A 17,986-nucleotide genomic window follows, 5' to 3' on the forward strand; every position below is an offset into this window, starting at 1 on the left:
ATGTTATGCTAAAAAAAAAATTCATATGTTAAAAAAGGGGTCCGTAACTTAATGGGCTTGGTGGAAAAAGGCCATTTCCTGCATCAAGGCTTTAAACTATGACCGGTTTTGTGTATTTTCCCTCTATTGTCAAAAGCCATTGGATCTTTGGGCATAAAACTTAGGATAGCCTGAAATGACTATGGGCTTTGTAGGTAATGTAGTTTCTTTTGTGGCTGGTCCGTGATCTGGTCTTCTTGCTGTCTTAAACCCCTCTGGATTTGGCCCAAGAAAAACCCCCCTGGATTCAGTTAATGAGTTTCTTCGAGCTCCTTGGTCCTTGCACTTGATCGAATCATCGGTACATAGTGGGAGAAAGGGGTGAGGGAAGGAAAGAGAGAGCTGAGAAGCATAGAGCATTCTTGAGAAAAGTCGAAGAGATTGAAATCAGCTCCAAGAAGTGACAGCACATCGAGGTAATCTCTTCTTCTATCGCGTTACTTCTTGGGTTGTCGGCGCTATTATTAAATGATTCTTCGCCTACGTGCTCTGGTCATTCGAGTCGGGAATGCATTTCGCTCCCTTGTTTATGCTGACATTATTCAACTGTAAACATCCCGAACCAATATTTGGCAACGGAAGCTAACTCAGCCTCCTTTAGGAGTAATCAGAGACAATAACGTCAAAGATTCAAGCTCAATCTTAGATTCCTTCAGCTATTTTATTCCGTGCAAAAGTAATATTTGAGCTTCGAAATGAGACGATAATTAGCTCAATTCGATATTCCCAGAATAAATCGCGAAATATGCATTCTCAATCCCTATACTCTAACTTATCAATTTTTTCTTAGTCATACTTTTGCAGCTACTAATAAAGTTCAGTTATCATTTCTCACCTTCATTTTATCTTCTTCTTAATAGTGCTGAATGTCCTTTAATTGCTGGAAACTCAGTCCCGGCAAAAATGTTGTGTTCAAGGCTAATCAAGAGATCCCATGTCTCGCTGTATCTTAAGAATTTGCAGCAATTGTCCCCTGAATCCAGGTAATACAGTACTGTATTCAGTGATAGATTATATATATATATATATATATTTGTTTTTCATTCCTTGATTGTTGATAAAAATTTTATGGGGAAATCTTCTGAAGCTTTTTTGTAATTGAAACTGGACACATCTTCTATGCCATGCGCTAAATTTCGTGGCCTTTTGCAAAATGAACAAATGCTCTTATGCCTCTCCAACAGATGCATAAATTTCTGCTGCGCTTAGTTTTATGTATCAAATACTAGAAAATCATATCTTACTTCTTTCTATCAAGGTTTTCCCCTCCCCTGTCTTCTCGTTTTGACCAAACAAGTGAAAAGAGTTAGCATTATTTTTATGTGAGTACTTTTGATAACTTTCTTTATGATTCAGGTGCCTTTTTAATGTTACAGAAGGGTCAAGCAAGACGTTCACTAATTCTATTAATGGATTCCCGCGAAATTTATCTTGCAATATATGGCCCTCAAATTTTCTGAGGCAATTTAGTACGAAGTCTCTATATCAGATTCACCGTTCTTCAGCTTTGGTTGCAAAGAATGGGAGTAGGTCATGTGCTCTGCCTGGTTTTCGACAGTTCTCATCCTTTCATGTGTCCAGAGAACAGAAATCACGAAAGATGCTCTTATATTTAAGTGCTTTGGTTGTTGCAATGGTTGGAAGTAGTTATGCTGCAGTTCCCTTATACAGGAGATTTTGTCAAGCAACTGGCTACGGAGGCACTGTTCAGCGGCGTGAGGTTTGATTAAGGTTTTTTCCCCCTTTCAAAAAAGAGTGTCAGTTTTTCTGTCTTCTGACTACTACATTTTAATCTTATTCAGACTGTTGAAGAGAAAATTGCTCGACATGATAGAGACAATACAGTCACTACAAGGTATTGCTATGGCTTCTAAAGGTCGTTATTCTTGTTTGTCTGTTTGTTGAATTATGCATTTGAGTTTCTTGTTCAAGTTCCAACAACATTTATCATTTTGACATAGTCATCTTTATCATTTTTGACATATTCTTGTGCTCATGTAATGTGACGTCGTGATACAATTTCTTTGATCCTCCGCATTTCTTCCTTTATATTGGGATATTGTTGTAGTATTCTCTAAACTCTAGATAAATTTGAAAGCAAAGGAAAATTGGCCTGCAAATACATTATTTAGCTTTATGCTTTACTCGAAGAGAACTTTACACAAGGAATCAGCCTCTTTTAAACTGGGAGTTAAATTGCTCTTTCTGGTCTATTATGGGTTGTTACTATTGATACGTCAAAGGGGTAATGCGTGATGATCTAGTGTCAACAACCTAGGATGGTCTTTCCTTTGGCTTTTATTAATCTTTAACTATCTATATGAGATCTGCTTACGGTATTTTATTCAACATGCCTCAATTAGAACTTAGTTTTATGGCGGCTGTCTCTTTTCAAGTGTTAATGGTTTGATGAGTTGCAATTTATATCTTTTAGGGAAATTGCGGTGCAGTTCAATGCTGATGTTGCTGATGGTATGCCATGGAAGTTTACTCCTACTCAGAGAGAGGTTTTCTTTAATTAACATCTTGGAACTTCTTGCTAATATCTGTATATCCAATAAAAATTAGAATATGATATTAGTTGTTAAAATTTTCTGTTATAACATAAAAATGTTGAATTTGTTTCTATTATTAGCCTTTGATTTGAAGTTTTAACACTGGCAGTGCAACAAGGGTATAAAAGCTAATTGTGTGAGGAAACGTCCGAGATTTTATGGAAAGGGCTTATTTGTCCTAATTCAATCATTTAGGGAACAAATATGTTTCGATTATGTTTGTACCTTCTAGTTTGAGTTTGGATCCTCTGCGTTAGCCACCTGTCCTCTTATCAGAAGTTTACTAAAATTTAACTGATACCAAGTGTTAGTGTACATTGCATCATGAAGTATACAAATAAAAAAAAAAAACAAAAAAAAAAAAACAGAGAGAGAGAGAGAGAAGAAAGAAAAGTTGAAATTGTAATCTATTCATTTATTCTCTCAGGTTAGGGTCAAGCCCGGAGAAAGTGCCCTTGCATTTTATACAGCCGAAAACAAAAGCTCGACTCCAATTGTTGGCGTTTCTACATATAATGTTACTCCTATGAAGGTATTTATGAATACTTTGTTTTATGAAGACAGAATTCATGTGCTTAAATCTGCCATCTATCTATCTATCTATCTATGAAAGATGCTCTGTTCTGCATGCTTGGATTTCTTGATGGCTAGGATGACTTCTGCTTTGTTTTTGTTATTTCTCTTTTTTTTTTTTTTCCTTTTCTTTTTCCCCCTTCTGTTAGGAAAGGGGGCGGGGGGGCGCTGAATGTTGTTAGGATTTTATGAGCTTGATCTGGATCCTGGTTCTCCAGGTGAATCCTGACTCGCAAAGTGCAGTTCATAAATTAGATCAGGCTTCCGATTTTTTTTTTTTTTTGTGGGTGTGGAATGTATTCTTGGACCGGGTCTACGTCATCTTTGTAGCCTTATCCCCCCCCCTCGATGATGTTTGCTCATCAGACCTGGTTTAAGAACCTTGTAGTTTTTAAGCCTTGTTAGATGTCTTCTGTGATTCTCTTCTCTCTGGGCATTCTCATTTAGCCAAGCTTATGGAGAATCTTACCTTTAGATAATTGGTTTAATTTTATTTTTCATCTCTCGTAACTAGTTTTTCTTCTTTATTCTCTGCTTCCGCACTTCCCCAAAGTAGTCATGGAAGAAAAATGTGAAATTATGTTTTTTTTTTTTTTAAATCCAGGCTGGAGTTTACTTCAATAAAATACAATGTTTTTGCTTTGAGGAGCAGCGACTCCTTCCTGGCGAGCAGATTGACATGCCTGTAAGTGTTGCTGGACAGAAATTTGGTGTTAAAATGTTGATCATGCTTTTTGATATCATGCTGCTTTTACCGTAGGTATTCTTTTATATCGACCCGGAGTTTGAGTCAGATCCTAGAATGGATGGTATCAACAACATCATATTATCCTATACCTTCTTCAAGGTCTCAGAAGAATAAGAGCAACTCAAAGAATTGTTGCATGAAGTTATAATAGCAGCTCAAAGTCAAAGATCAAACGATGATTAGCACATTCATAACGATTAAATTATGGAAGCCTTTCTTGTCTTGTCTTGTCTCATACCAATTTTTTTAAACTTCGGTTTCAATAACAACAAAGCATGCTTACATGTTAGAGCTTATCTACAGTATTTGTATGCCACGAAAGAAAAGAAAAGTGGAAGTTTTTTAGCACATAAAGTTATTCACCCATGGAGCTGGATATTATTTCTACTTAACTCATTTATGCTTTCAATCAGGCTACTCAATTCTTGGATGGAACGTTGCCATGTTCTGATTTACAATCTCAGGCTCTAAGCTGAGCATTGGATTGAATTTTTTTTAGGAAAAAAGAACTAATACATGGGACAGCGAAAAGAATAGCTGGATGTTGATAATAATCCATTTCCTGGAAAAAATCAAGAAAGAGAGCTAGAAAATAGAACAAGTTTGAATTGATGACAAGATCAGCAAAGGCGGTGTGACTAGCGTTTTGTTCCTACGTAAGTCGAACAAAGTTAACACTGTGTGTAAGTAATGGGTGAGTGTGACTAAACTTCAATTTGAAAAAATGTTTGAAATCAATACAAGTTAAAGCCTTTTTTCCCCAGGGAGAAAGATACAAATTGGGCACATGAACATAAATTATAGTATAATATGGTGGGAAAATTAATTCGTTACTCCTTATAATTTTATCTAATTTTTAATAAGGTTTTTGTAATTTTTCTATCGAGTTCATATAATTTTCTTAATTATGCGTATTAGTGCATATCATAATTTGTTAACTAGATTGGTGTGACTGTAGATTAAACAATATGTACGTTGCTGCAAAATACAAACTTTTTTTTGAAAAATAAAATGATAGAATAAAATTATTTATTATCAACATAAAAAAATTATTATACTCATAATTGTCTCAAGTTGGCCAAAAAAAAAAACTCATAATTGTCTCCTTGAACCTATTTATAACCCGTAATTTAAATGATTTTGATTTATTTTGATCCATGTGGTATTAATCCAAGTATAAGTTGGGTGAGAGCCACGTAATTAGTTATTGATGATTTTATTGCAAATAAATTATAAAGATCAATACTCAATTAAGAAAACTATGAAAGCCTGATAAAAAAAAAAAACTACATAAAGCCGATTAAAATTCATGTAAAACTATAAGGTTATATATGTGTGTGTATTAATTTTTTAGTTATAAAATCTACGAAAATTTACAATACTTCAACTATAAATTTATCTTGGAGACAAGTGATCTTCTAATGAGCAGGTTCGGGTTTTTAATTTTTAGCTTAAGTAAGAAGTTGCGAGTTCCATCCCCTCTAAATGTAATGGCTGCACTATGAGCTTCTTTTGTTAAGATGAAAAAAACAAAATAAAAATTTCTGAGATAAGAAAAATTTGTAATAGTCAAATATGATATTGAGATAGTGATATAATCTAGATCCCTGATATAACATCTTATTTGAATTTTATTTTTGTTCTAAACATAAAACCTCAATCCACTTTGTCTTTTATATTTATGTATTTTTTTTTAATGTAATCTTTTTAATAATACTCCTCCGGTCTTTAATATAGGACCCAATTATTGAGTTGGTTTTAGTCCTAAATATAAGACCCATTTCTCATATTTATCAATAATCTCTAAATTACCCCTATGGATACTCCCTCAACCATAATCAAGTAGAAGAGGGAGAAGGGGTATTGAGAAAGATGATTATGGTGTTTTAGGAAAAACATGTCATATTTATTACAATTAACTAACTTACCTAACTTCCTTAATCTAATCAAATTAGTTAAATGAGTTTTATATTAAGGACCAGAGGAGTAATAGTTTTAGCTAATACACTTAATTAGTAAAAATATTTTAGAAAAAATAATACTTATTTATTATAAATAATTAACTCAACTTCTTTTTTAATTTATTTAAATAAGTCAACTAACTCTTGTATAGAGAACATGGAGTATTACCAAAAAGGAAAATAACAGTCAAATGCACTGGACCATCGGTTTGACTGGCCGGGTTATAACCGGGTTTCCGGTTCGGTTTTCCACCAAGTTTACTATTGGTATTTAGCCCCACTTGTCCGTCCTTCTGCTCTCCTCCCTCCCCAATCTTGGCTTCATTAGCGTCGGGGACTCCGGCTCGTGTTGTCGGGCTTCAGCTCTCTCTTTCTATCCGTGTCGAATTTATTGCTACTTGCTTGTTCCTCTCGGTGGGTGCTTTGATCCTTGTAAATTTCCTGCTATTTTGTAAAGACGTTTTTACGTGCTTTCTACGCTAATTTGCACACATCGTTTGTGGACTTTGAAACCCTAATCTCAAATTTGGAGCCAATCGCAATTTTTCATTGATTTTTTTTTTTGTATTTAAACTTCAAATTTAAATGCTTGTTGTAACACTAGGGTTCTTCAAAAATCTGACTTCGTACCTTTCATTAATCGTCAGAATCATTATTTATTGTTTTGAAGGTTTTTTTTTTTTTTTCTTTTTGGACTATGGCTTCAAATGACGTGGTTTCTTTTGATATTAACCGCCTTTCCCCGTATTGAATTGGTCATCCTATTTAACGTATATGCTTATTTATTTACAATTCATCCATAGATTGTTGCTAAAATTAATGACTTTTGGGCAAGGGGATTAATATTTTTGCCAATGATTTTTCTGAATTAAAATCAGCTGTACGCCCTCCTAATTGTTATATTTGCTCCATAAATGATTTTTTATATGCTTCATTTGGTTACTCTTTCGTTTTGGTCAACTCTTTTGTCTCTCCTTTAACCTGCATTCATGTTCAAAAATTCGATTTATTTGTCATTTGCTGTTGGAATGGGATTCTGATACTGACTTCGTATCATAGCTGTGAGCTGATATTATTTAATTTAATTGTAGGGACACATTATCTTTCATGATCCATTATGGAGATACAGAATTGTGGCAGGCCAATTGATTCCTTGATAGAGAAAGTTCTTTGTATGAATATTCTGTCCTCTGATTACTTCAAGGAACTCTACCGATTAAAAACATACCATGAAGTCATTGACGAGATTTACAATCAAGTTGATCATGTGGAGCCATGGATGACAGGGAATTGTCGTGGTCCTTCTACTTCCTTCTGTCTTCTTTACAAATTTTTCACAATGAAGCTCACTGTCAAACAAATGCACGGGCTGTTGAAACACCCTGATTCTCCTTACATTAGAGCGGTATGTGGTATTGGCCTTTTCTTCTGATGTATTTTATTGAACTTACTGAAACTTTGTGCTGTCATATTTGAGTTGCATGCTTGTGATTTATCTGTTTCTTTGATTACGCTTATATTCACCATGTATCCCGATGAAGTATACTTGATATTTTCATTATGGTCGAAGTTGAACTGCATTAATTTCCATCTTATATGCCCTTTCTCTGGATCCCAACTTCTCTTAGCATCAAAATGATGAAGCTGTGTTCTGTTGCACATTTATATAATTGGCTTCCTTTTTTTTTTGGCTTGTGTTACTGTAGGTGTGAAATTCATGTTCATGGTGCATTCAATGTTTCATCCTAAGCTGGTGTGTGCATGCTGTGTAATTCTCTGAATGTGTTTGCAGGTTGGGTTTCTCTACTTGAGATATGTTGCTGACCCCAAGACGCTGTGGAACTGGTTTGAGCCATATGTCAAAGATGAAGAGGTATGAGGGGACTCAGTTGTGATCTTTGGTTTCTTGTAGCTCTGGAAATCTCTATTGCAGTGGTATTTATTGGGGTTTTGTATGATTGTTTTGTGGAATGAATCTATTTAGACTTTAGTTTTTCTTGTATGCTTGGTGTTCATATGTGCTCCTTCTGTAGAAGGTATACATTTTTTTAAATTACGTATTTTATTGATTTATTGACTTCTCTCTCCGATGATATGTTGATGCTCAACGCATAGGCTTTTTAATTTATGCCTTTTTTTTTCCACTTAGGAGAGTGGGTTCCGGAGATTGTAGAGATGATTTTTGTGTATGCCTCAAGACAAGTAATATTACCTGAACATTACTTGTATGGATAGCTAGTTTTTTCAGGACAATTTCATGCAGCAAAGGAGCAGTACCGCTGCCTATGTCTGTAATGAATAAGTATGTAGAGAGCTCACAACCCTTTTTAATTTTTTTGAATATATTGAGGATCATTGAGGATTTCTGGTTTTTTATCGCAAGGCATTGATCTTGAAATTGAAGTGTATTATGTTTCAAAGGGATAAGTGGATGGTGGAGTCGGGTGGTGACTTGGATATCTCTCCCTTTCTTTGCTTGAAAATAAGCAGCACTAATCAGTGTGCCCTTTGATTCTTCTCATGTATGTGTTGTTCATAAATCTGGAGATGTGATATTTGACACTTGTCTTTGATTGAGTCTTGTGCTGTCTTGAATTCCACAAATAATGGACTTGTAATAAGTATTCATTGAGGTTGTAGGCTTAGAATTTAATTTGACCGATTCTACTACTTTTTTATTGATTCTATACAGAGAAAAGTATTGGGAAGGGACATTATGGAGTGTGAACCTATGATGAGAGTCACGTGGTTGGTATTAAGAAGGGATTTCTCATTTTTAACTAATTGATGGAATACAGCCGATTATAAAGGAGGGAAGACCATTCTAGCAGTGTCCTTCGAATTATAAGATCAATCAAGCATGTAAGGAGTAGGTAGTTAGAGTTGATATCTTATTTAAGTAGTGGGCCCTAAAGAAGTAATTGGATAACATGCGTACAATTATTCTTGATTTCGCATGGGAGAGAGTACAAAATGTGTATTAATTTTGCACATAGATAAAATATTGTCTAATCATGTCACTGATGTGGTTATAACTAAAATAATGGAGAACAAAAGCCAACAATATGAGAAAAAGGCTTAATGAGAACGGAGATCAGGTATATGATTATAACAGGATATTCAAATTACTGACACCGCCGAGCAGAATTTCGGTTCTGTTTTGCGCCCCGGGCTGATTTCCAGGTAGTCAATAGAATAGAAGGATGGGTGCCTAGTTTGCATTGAAGGCTTCCATTAATCAATAATTCTCCGTTTCTTGATTTTCTAGCAGGGTTGGAAGAGTTCTGTCTTGTGCTTTTGCTGGGGTTTGTGGCCCTACAGTTCAGTTTGGTAGAAGGTTGTTTTGATATGAATTGTCAGGTAAAGCAGCATTATGTGGTATCTTGAGTGTAGTACTTTATCTTATAGTTCTACATTCAGTGTTCTTTTTTGAGCGACATATTTAGCACAAAAGACTACTTAATCCATTTACCTCAAAAAAAGAAAAAAGAACTACTCAATTCATTTCGAATGATGTGGCATCTTCGTGGAATATTCTTCCAACATGGTGTTTATTAATGCGATTCTAGTCCTCAAACAGACTATACAATTCATTGCAAATGATGTAGCACGTAGATGGTAACGAGTGTTCTCTCCATGTGTGCTGCTCGTTAATTATATGTGGCCTCTGTTCATCAAATTGCAATTGTTCGTCTTTGCCTCTAGTGTACAATATGTAGCTCTTTCTGGGAAGTTAATTAGATAAAATATGATGTGGCTATGTCGTGATGATTCCATTGTTTCCACTTGTCATACTTTTCTGTTCGTACTTTACTGCTTTGATTCAAATTAAATAATGATTTTCATTTTGTTTTGGAGAATAAGTGGTAAAATTGCTTCTGTATGCCATATGCATATCATTCTTCATGTCAAGTTTGACACTATATTTCAGGAATTTTCCCCTGGATCCAATGGACGAATGACCACAATGGGTGTATATGTTCGTGACTTACTTCTTGGACAGGTCAGTTACCACTAAATCTATCACACTATTTTACCTGGGTGTGCTTCCTAGTTTTTCTGTTTCTGGCACGCGCTTTCTTCTTGATTGTAGAATTAAATCATCAAACGATATTTGCAAAGCATACCCTGACCACTTGATAATGATATTGTTAGTAGCAAGGTAAAATTTCATGCGATTCAGCTGTTAACTAGTTAAACTGAGATTTCTGTTTCAGAACTCTCCTTCCACTACCAGATACATCACAGCATTAAAAATGGAGATTCGTTTCTTATCATCACATACTTGGAGTTACTGTTCTGTGAGGTGCTTTCAGTATCTTCTATGCTTACAAATGGGGATATAGTTTATTGACTGCTAATGTCTGCTGATCTGCTCCTGTAGAGTTTTCTTAAGAAAGAACATGTATAAGAACCTGGTGATTCACTTATTTTATAAATCTTGCTTTTTATATAACGATGGTTGATGGATTCTAAAGAGAGTTCGAATGCTTCTAGTATGCTGCAGTCTCTGATTACTGCCATAAATGCTATTTTTAAAGGGAATTTCTGTATCCAGTTCTTTTTATTGGTGTTATCATGTGTAACTATGGTGCAAATACTAATTTTTTTTTTTTGGGGTCCCATACTGTGTAGTTCTTCCATCTTCATGAGTTCCTAACAAAGCAAGGAAATTCGAAAAAGGGGCATGCTGTGTCGGGCACAGGTCAGACACCTGTATCGAGCACAATATGACATTAATACAGAGCCCCTATAAATATATGAACAACGAGAATTTTATGGTGGTGTTTTGCCTGAGTCCTTGTTTTCTAAACTAGGCTTCTTGTACGTTTAATGTTTCTTATTTGTTAAAATGTTAAATGCTTATTATCTCCTTTTACTTGGTTTTTATATTTGTGGATGCTTATTTTTTATTTTTCATGGTTTTGGGCTTTTTTGTTTCCGTCACTTAATTGTGCCCTCACTTTATCCTTATTGACTAGCATAACCAAATATTTTGGGACCACGCTTCTATAGCACATCGTTTTGATTCCTGAGGAAATGCATTGATGAGCATGTTCTGCTTTTGTGTCATGCAGTATTACTTTGACACCCTGTTTCCACGAATCCCCGTTCCTGTGATGAGGCAAGTTGTGGCTAATCTTGAGAAGCTGAAGCTCCCCACCAAACACTCTGGTTCAACAGGGGAATCCACTCGTCATGGTTCTGATGACACTGCCAGACGACCGCCTTCTGTGAAAGCTTCCCTTTCGGTCTCATTTGGTCAGCGCGCTCCGCATCGTGCTTCAACTAGGGACTCATCACCAGTCCGCCGCACTGTATCTCATCATGAAAGAAATGGCAGTGATGATCCACGGAAATCTCCAAGAAGCGGCAGTCGCAGCCAGAGCCATGGATATTCTAACAAGGATTCAAATCGAGAAAGGGAAACATTTGGAGATCAGTCCCGAGCTAGGGACAGGGATTGGGATCATTATAGGGGTAGGGACAGGGACTATAAATCAGAGAGGGGCAGAGACCGAGACTATGAGAGAGACCGTGGTGCATACAGGGACCGGGATAGGGACAGAAGGGATAGGCATTGGGAAAGAGATAGAAGGGATAGGGAAAGAGAGAGCGAGCTTGATTATGATTATGATAGGAGATCTAAGTATGCAGAGAGAGGTAGCAGCCGGGTTGACAACCATAACTATCGTAGTAGGAGTAGGAGTCGAAGTAGGAGCAGGAGTCAAAGCCTGCAAGCTGGTGGTCCTCAATCTGAATATGGTATCAAGGAGAAGCCATCTACATCAGGCAATCTGGCAAAACTTAAGGATATCTATGGTGATGGAAACAATAGTAAAGGAGATTCCAACATGGAAAGAATCTCTAGCAGGGTTAATGACGGCGAAGAGGTTATTAGACTCGGTGGCTCTACCTGGAAGTATTGAATGATTTCCGCATGTTGAATGCTGGATAACCTGGTTTCTCTGAACCCAACAGTTTGGATCTTTCTCTCGTGTTTCCTGCCTTGACAAAATTTATACATTCACAAATGCTTTGAACAATATTACAGGGATGTGTTGTGTAATGCTAGAATTTTATTGCAGAATTTTCTGTACCTTGCAAGGGGAAAGCTTTCCTTGGAGCTTGAAACTGAGGTGTTCTCATATATTACCTCGGGGTTTTTTTAACTGCCTTGCTCCCTTGTCTCTGAGCTAAACGTTTTTGTTTTTGGGAAATATAATGACTTGTACTTTGTATTGATTTTTCCGGCGGCTGTTGAAGGATTATGGGCGGTTGCTGTTGGCGCGTATTAAGAAGATCATATTCTTTCTTGTAAACATGATAAATATGAATTTAAAAAAAGGGCAAAAGTGCTATGCGAGTTATTTTTGTTGACAGATAATCAACGGGGATTTTTCACCTGTAGATAAACAAGGTATTGCAAGATTTTACTTCATGTCATCAAGATTCTTGAGTCAGTCTGTTGTGCTGGGAAATCTGGTCCTATTATTAGACTCTCATTCTAAAGTATTGGGACATGGTTCCTACACTTTATCGACTCCCAACCCAAGATCATGATGGATCCTATGAGTAACAATAAACATACACCTTGAGCCCCTTAAGATTCTGCCAGCGTCACAAAAAATAATGTACAAGAACCCGTTCCCGCGAGGTGCTGATTAGTTCCAATTAGCTCCGACTATTCACACTTGATGGATCGATATATGTGACGTACAAAGAGACTATAGCAAACGCAAGCCATGTAGCCGAAGTAGAAAGATGTCTGCATAAAGCCAGACATATCTGATCTTGCATAGTAGAAATAAAAGCAGTAACCATATATGAAGAAGCCGACTGATCCACCATAAAGGAAAGACCTAAGGTTCATGGCAAATACACAGTAGTTAGTCTCCCTCGAAATTGAAGAAATAAGACCATTATCTTTAAATTTAAATTATTTGTATTTTCCTTTGGTTGCTAATGAGAACGCAACTTTGGTCTGTCATCTTACGATATAAGTGATATTATGCTTATAATGGTGATTTCAGGCAATCATAGAGTGATATATTAATTTTACGTTTTAAAGTTGGATAATCATCTACTTTCATAAAATTCATAATCTTGGAATAATGTTGCTTTTTCATAAAGATTTAAGAGGATATTATTTCGCATAATAATTGTACATCTACATAGACCGTAGTTTTATGGTGCTTTTTCAAGGCACTGACATGAAACAATGTTACATTGGGCAATGAACCAATAGAGTTCAACCAAAATGGGATTGTTATCGGACTCTCCACTGAAAACATCTACAGAATCTTCAATATTGGCTCCTAATATAGATCTTCTAGTGCCAGAACTGTATCTAACAATTATGAATCGTTCTTTGTATAAAGCTCAAAACACTGCTCTAATTTTTCAGAACTTTTATCTCACTTTTCAATGAGGCGTCTAGAGAATTTTCCATTTCATTATGGTTATTCCATCTCAGCAAAAGTTTCAGCTAGCACTGCATGGAACTTAAAGTGCCATTGAGCACTTCGATGTTCAAGTTTTACTGCTAGTGGTAACGGTACAATTTTAAGTTGAATAAAGCTAGCCTCAATGTCTACCCTAAATTGTAATGAACGAAGAAAGAGCAAGAGAATTTAATGTGACAGGCCACGTACCTCCATCACCATTCATGATCCTCGACAGCAAGCTGTAAGTATGTCAATGCCACAGTGTTGAAAGCAGTGACAATCAAGAGAATGATGAAAATAATAAACAGAATGCTGTATACGATGTAAATGTGGTGACCCCACAGGCTAGCGAATATGTTGTAGAGCTCAATGTAAATAGCACTGAAAGACACAAAACCAGCTGTAGCCATTTGAGCAAAGGCTCTACGGTACCATGGTAGCTGAGGGATCTCCCTGGGATACTTGGAGGTGCGATAAGGAGCTTAAAACTCTGATCTGCTATTCTTCCCAGCAATCCCGCCCAATAGTAACAAAGGTGAGGTTACAAGAGTCCATATGAGGAAAATAACAACAATTGTTCCAAATGGCAGTGCTGCAGTGGAGTTATAGGCAAGTGCAACAGTGTTTAGGAAGCAGAACGTCAGAAACAAAGGCCCAGAGAATAGGCTTCCAGTCAATATCAAAGTTTTCACCTGGAAAAACCACATTATCAGTTAGCATACTTCGTTAAACTTTGTACTTTATGTAGTATAGTTTCATTTCTTTGAAAGAAAGAATTTGACAGATGAGAGAAGAAACTGAAACAAGAACTAAATATTGTTTGGTGACAGTTTCTACTATGAAGACACAAACAACTAGAATGAGAAACACATATATTATCCAGGATATAGAGATATTTATGGCATTTGATTCCCACGGAGAATGATTTCCACTATGTCTCGGGCCTCTCTTGCATAAGTTTACATTAATGAGAACCGAATGAAGAAGGTTGGAGCATCAATAACATCTTGTCTAAGGAGAAGAAATGAACCCAGTTCTTCCCTTCGATCATATAATAGAAGGAAACTGCAGAGTAGCCTGCAGTTCCAGATGTTAGCTTGTATATGGTAATAAGTGCAGTAAACAGAGCGCCCCTGTTGTATGGATAGAACGCACCAACTAGTGCAAGCATAAAGGCGAAGATTGCACTGAAATCAGGAGCAAAGATTCATGGTTATAAAGAGAGATGAACAACATTAGGCAAAAACAAAAAAAGAGCCTTTTAAAGAGAAGCTACTTAAGGGAGATACTAACAGAACAAATAGCTGAGTGCCAGCTCCAAGCGCTGCTGCAAACAAGGACTTGCATCTTGGGTACCTGAACACATCGCCACGAATATATTTCCAACCACTCTTCTTGTTGATCATCTGCCTCCTCATTATCGGTTAACCTGTCATGTTTGATATAATAATAACCAAAAGTTTTCAAGGCTTGCAAAGAAATTAGCCAGTGGAAATGATTCTTACTTCACAAAACCATTCTTGAGCATGCGCATGAGAATTGTAGCAAGAAGTCCAGTCAAGAACATAACGGTAAAACATGAATTAATAATTGTAAGCCAATGGATTTCCAGGTGCTTTTTCAGCAAGGATGTCTGTGAGTATTTCTCCAACTGCTTCTCAAATGGAATGTCAGTTTCAATCCATATGACCGAATAAGAGAAGTCTATATCTATTTCTTTATCCCCTGTCAAGTCCACCATTGTATTTGGGTCATTTTGAACGGCAATATCAATGATACGATCCTCATTGTAAAAGATCTCAAATTTGAGATGCTTAAACAGAGAAGCTTTAGGTCCAGTTAGATCAACTTCGGCTTCACTGTCAAATCTTCCAACGGAACCCCAGATGGGCAAGTCATCCAAGTACATTTGGAAAAAATAATCCTTCAAAACAGCAGTTCTGAATTTGGCAACCGCTTCTCTTTCGAGCCTCTTTGTGCAGATAATTTCAGGTTCTCTATGAATTAAGAAGTTGATTTTATATGGAGCAGCAACTAGTCGATCTCCATTCAAAATTTCACCAAGTGTTTCTTTCTTTTCTTCCACTTCAACTGCAACATACAACATCAATTACTAAGTACCAAAGCAGAGAAGTGAGAACAAGAATCATACCAACAAACTGACCTGGTGAACAAAAAGGCAGGTCATAGTATCGGTATGTTTCACTGCAGCATAAAAAACAAAGGAAACACAAGAATTATGAAACCCGGACTATCGTGAACAAGCTATAAAAATCATTGCTTAGATAACAAAGTTTGCTAAGCATTATCAAACTCGGACTATTGAGTGACCATGAAGGTTAATTGTTTGACTTCACATTTTTTATACACTGAAATCCATCTAATATGCTAATTCAAAATTCTGCATCCAGCAATCTTAATTAATGTTAACGCGTTTCGTAATCTCAGAAGGAAGAAAACCACCAAGCCAATTGTAATGGCATTTGAAAAGAAATCATTCAGAAGCCAGAAGGTCAGAACAATTGAGTCACTTGGGATTTTCTGAATTATTTCAAGTACACACTGCCTACTGTTTTAAATTGCAACGGAAATTAAAGCACAGAAAAACACAGACGTGACATCAGCCACCTTTTTATAGTTGAATAAAAAGTTTGCAATTTGCACAATATAAAATTGGAGCGTCGAAATTCCGTTTGTTTCCTCCTTAACCACCTTGCAGGTTGCAGCATTCATTTCGTTCATCAGTCAAATATTTAGCAAGCTTTTGGTTGTTTTAATGGATACTACTAAATTCTTTAAAAAAAATCAGAATGCTACTATCCAAACTCAGCAATTGATGATGCGAAGTGAGGATTAAATCATTATTAACTGAAAAATATCAAGATAATCATATTTCAGAGGATAGCGATTGGAAAGAATCTGACATTCTTGAATCTTGGATGAATAATAGCAAAGCCAAGATTTCCTTAGAATTAGGATTGATTTGAAAGGTTTTTTCCCCAGAGTAGATGAAATTATGAACGAGCGAGGTGGAACTGGAGAATGAAGAGCGATGGAACAACGTTACCTAGGATTGTAGGATGGTCCCACCTTGTTGGCGTAAAAAGGAATGGAATCTCCTCTTTTGAAGCGATGATCAGAAGCGTCGGACTTGATGAGGCTTAGAAAGCTGAGGACGATAATGGCGGCAAGCAAAGACGCCATTGTCCTGCCCATAGTTGCAGACGAAGATACAGAGAGAGAACAGAGTGGCGTTGAGCGCCAGAAATGTGCATGAAAATGGCGGGAATACAACAGAACCCTCCCAGCGTCTTCTTTCGCCCAAATAAATAAATAAAGGAAAATTTGACTCTGAACTTTTTTTTCCCCTGGAAATAAATATTACTCCTCCGGTCTTTAATATAAGACCCATTTAACTAATTTGATTAGATTAAAAAAGTTAGGTAAGTTAGTTAATTATAAGAAATGTAACACGTTTTTCCTAAAATACCATAATCATCTTTTTTAATACCTCATTTTCCTCTTCTACTTGATTATGGTTGAAGAAGTATCCATAGCGATAATTTAGAGAAAATTGATAAATATGAGAAATGGGTCTTATATTTAGGACCAAAACTAACTCACCAATTGGGTCCTATATTAAGGACCGGAGGAGTATATTTTATTGAAAATAATTTTGTTTGCTGCTTACCTCAGGTCCTAATTATAAGAGCTATTTGATTAATTTGAGGAGATTAAGGAAGTAAGTTGAGTTAGTTATTTATCCTAAATAGGTGTTTTTTTTTAAATATCCTTGCTAATCAAGTGTATTGACTAAAACTATAATTATTAGAAGCCTTATCTTAGAAAAAAATTATGTAAATATGAGAGATGAAGTAAATTTGGGTCTTATATTTAGGACCAAAATAAAAGTCAAATATGGTTTTATATTAAAGACCGATGGTAGTACTTATTTTTAATTAATGTAATAATGCAATTGAGTTCTAGAGGCCCCCGTGGCAAAAATTGACAATTCTAATATTTAGGCCTGACACTTGTTGCTAGAATTATTAAGAAAAACCACCATAGCCAAAAAAAAAGAAGAAGAAGAAGCAATTTTTTTTTTAAATCTTATAATAAATAAATGACAAATTCCTTTTTATTTTCACTAATAACAAATTTCAGTATTTCTTGTCATTAGAATTTTTGATGATGATATCTTTTTTTATCATCACAATGATTTCCAATGTTATTAATATAATAGGGAAATTTTTAATTAAGGATCACTATGACAAATTTATTTCAAATAGCCCTCAAAATAATCTGAAATTTCATTGTAAGACTGAGGGGAAAATGAAATTAATTGGACATAGAAAAAGACAGAAATGTCCCTATTAACTATTGCCCGTGAAATCTGAAAAGAAATGGCCAAAAATTAGGAAAATTTTTCATCTCACTCTGAAATCTGACTTGCATACTCTTCCTTTTCGCACTCTTAGAACTTGCCGTACCTATGCTGGTTGTGGCACTTTGAAAAGTTGTGAAAGTCATCCAAAGGAGATTCATCGTCGTCCGTTGTGCTGGTTCTGTCCCTCTCAAAACTCACATATGAATTTATTATTAGGCTTGAACGGATTTGTTATTTCTCAAATATGGAAAGTTTCTGTTATGTGAGATACTTGA

General features: G+C 35.9%; 2 protein-coding genes and 1 pseudogene across 9 annotated transcripts; 2 read left to right on the forward strand and 1 right to left on the reverse strand.

Moving 5' to 3' along the window:
• The first annotated feature begins 392 nt into the window (after positions 1-392).
• LOC114718297 (cytochrome c oxidase assembly protein COX11, mitochondrial) lies at positions 393-4,332 on the forward strand. Of its 2 annotated transcripts, XM_028903578.1 has the most exons (8): positions 393-455; positions 900-1,022; positions 1,396-1,759; positions 1,842-1,894; positions 2,474-2,546; positions 3,022-3,126; positions 3,772-3,852; positions 3,928-4,332. In XM_028903578.1, exons 2-8 carry the CDS (start codon positions 943-945, stop codon positions 4,027-4,029), a joined length of 858 nt encoding a protein of 285 aa, XP_028759411.1. In that variant the 5' UTR covers positions 393-455; positions 900-942; the 3' UTR covers positions 4,030-4,332. The 2 variants fall into 2 exon arrangements, with proteins under 2 accessions (XP_028759411.1, XP_028759413.1); XM_028903580.1 differs by lacking the exon at positions 393-455 and having other exon boundaries at positions 904-1,022; positions 1,416-1,759.
• Positions 4,333-6,186: 1,854 nt separating this feature from the next.
• On the forward strand, positions 6,187-12,171 carry LOC114718295 (pre-mRNA splicing factor SR-like 1). Of its 7 annotated transcripts, none has more exons than XR_003737801.1 (7): positions 6,187-6,308; positions 6,968-7,281; positions 7,669-7,749; positions 8,569-8,624; positions 9,145-9,236; positions 9,808-9,879; positions 10,955-11,297. XR_003737801.1 is itself a non-coding variant. In XM_028903574.1 (5 exons), the coding sequence occupies exons 2-5, from the start codon at positions 6,994-6,996 to the stop codon at positions 11,804-11,806; spliced, it is 1,293 nt and encodes a 430-aa protein (XP_028759407.1). In that variant the 5' UTR covers positions 6,187-6,308; positions 6,968-6,993; the 3' UTR covers positions 11,807-12,171. The 7 variants fall into 7 exon arrangements, 4 of the variants coding, with proteins under 4 accessions (XP_028759407.1, XP_028759408.1, XP_028759410.1 ...); XR_003737802.1 differs by having other exon boundaries at positions 9,148-9,236; XR_003737803.1 differs by lacking the exon at positions 8,569-8,624 and having other exon boundaries at positions 9,148-9,236.
• A 390-nt stretch (positions 12,172-12,561) lies between these two features.
• On the reverse strand, positions 12,562-16,540 carry LOC114718294 (transmembrane 9 superfamily member 2-like; annotated as a pseudogene).
• Between the last annotated feature and the right edge of the window lie 1,446 nt (positions 16,541-17,986).

The sequence above is a fragment of the Neltuma alba genome, unplaced genomic scaffold, assembly GCF_004799145.2.
Source record: "Neltuma alba isolate B1F8T4 unplaced genomic scaffold, ASM479914v2 tig00011825_pilon, whole genome shotgun sequence".
Taxonomy (NCBI): Eukaryota; Viridiplantae; Streptophyta; class Magnoliopsida; order Fabales; family Fabaceae; genus Neltuma; species Neltuma alba.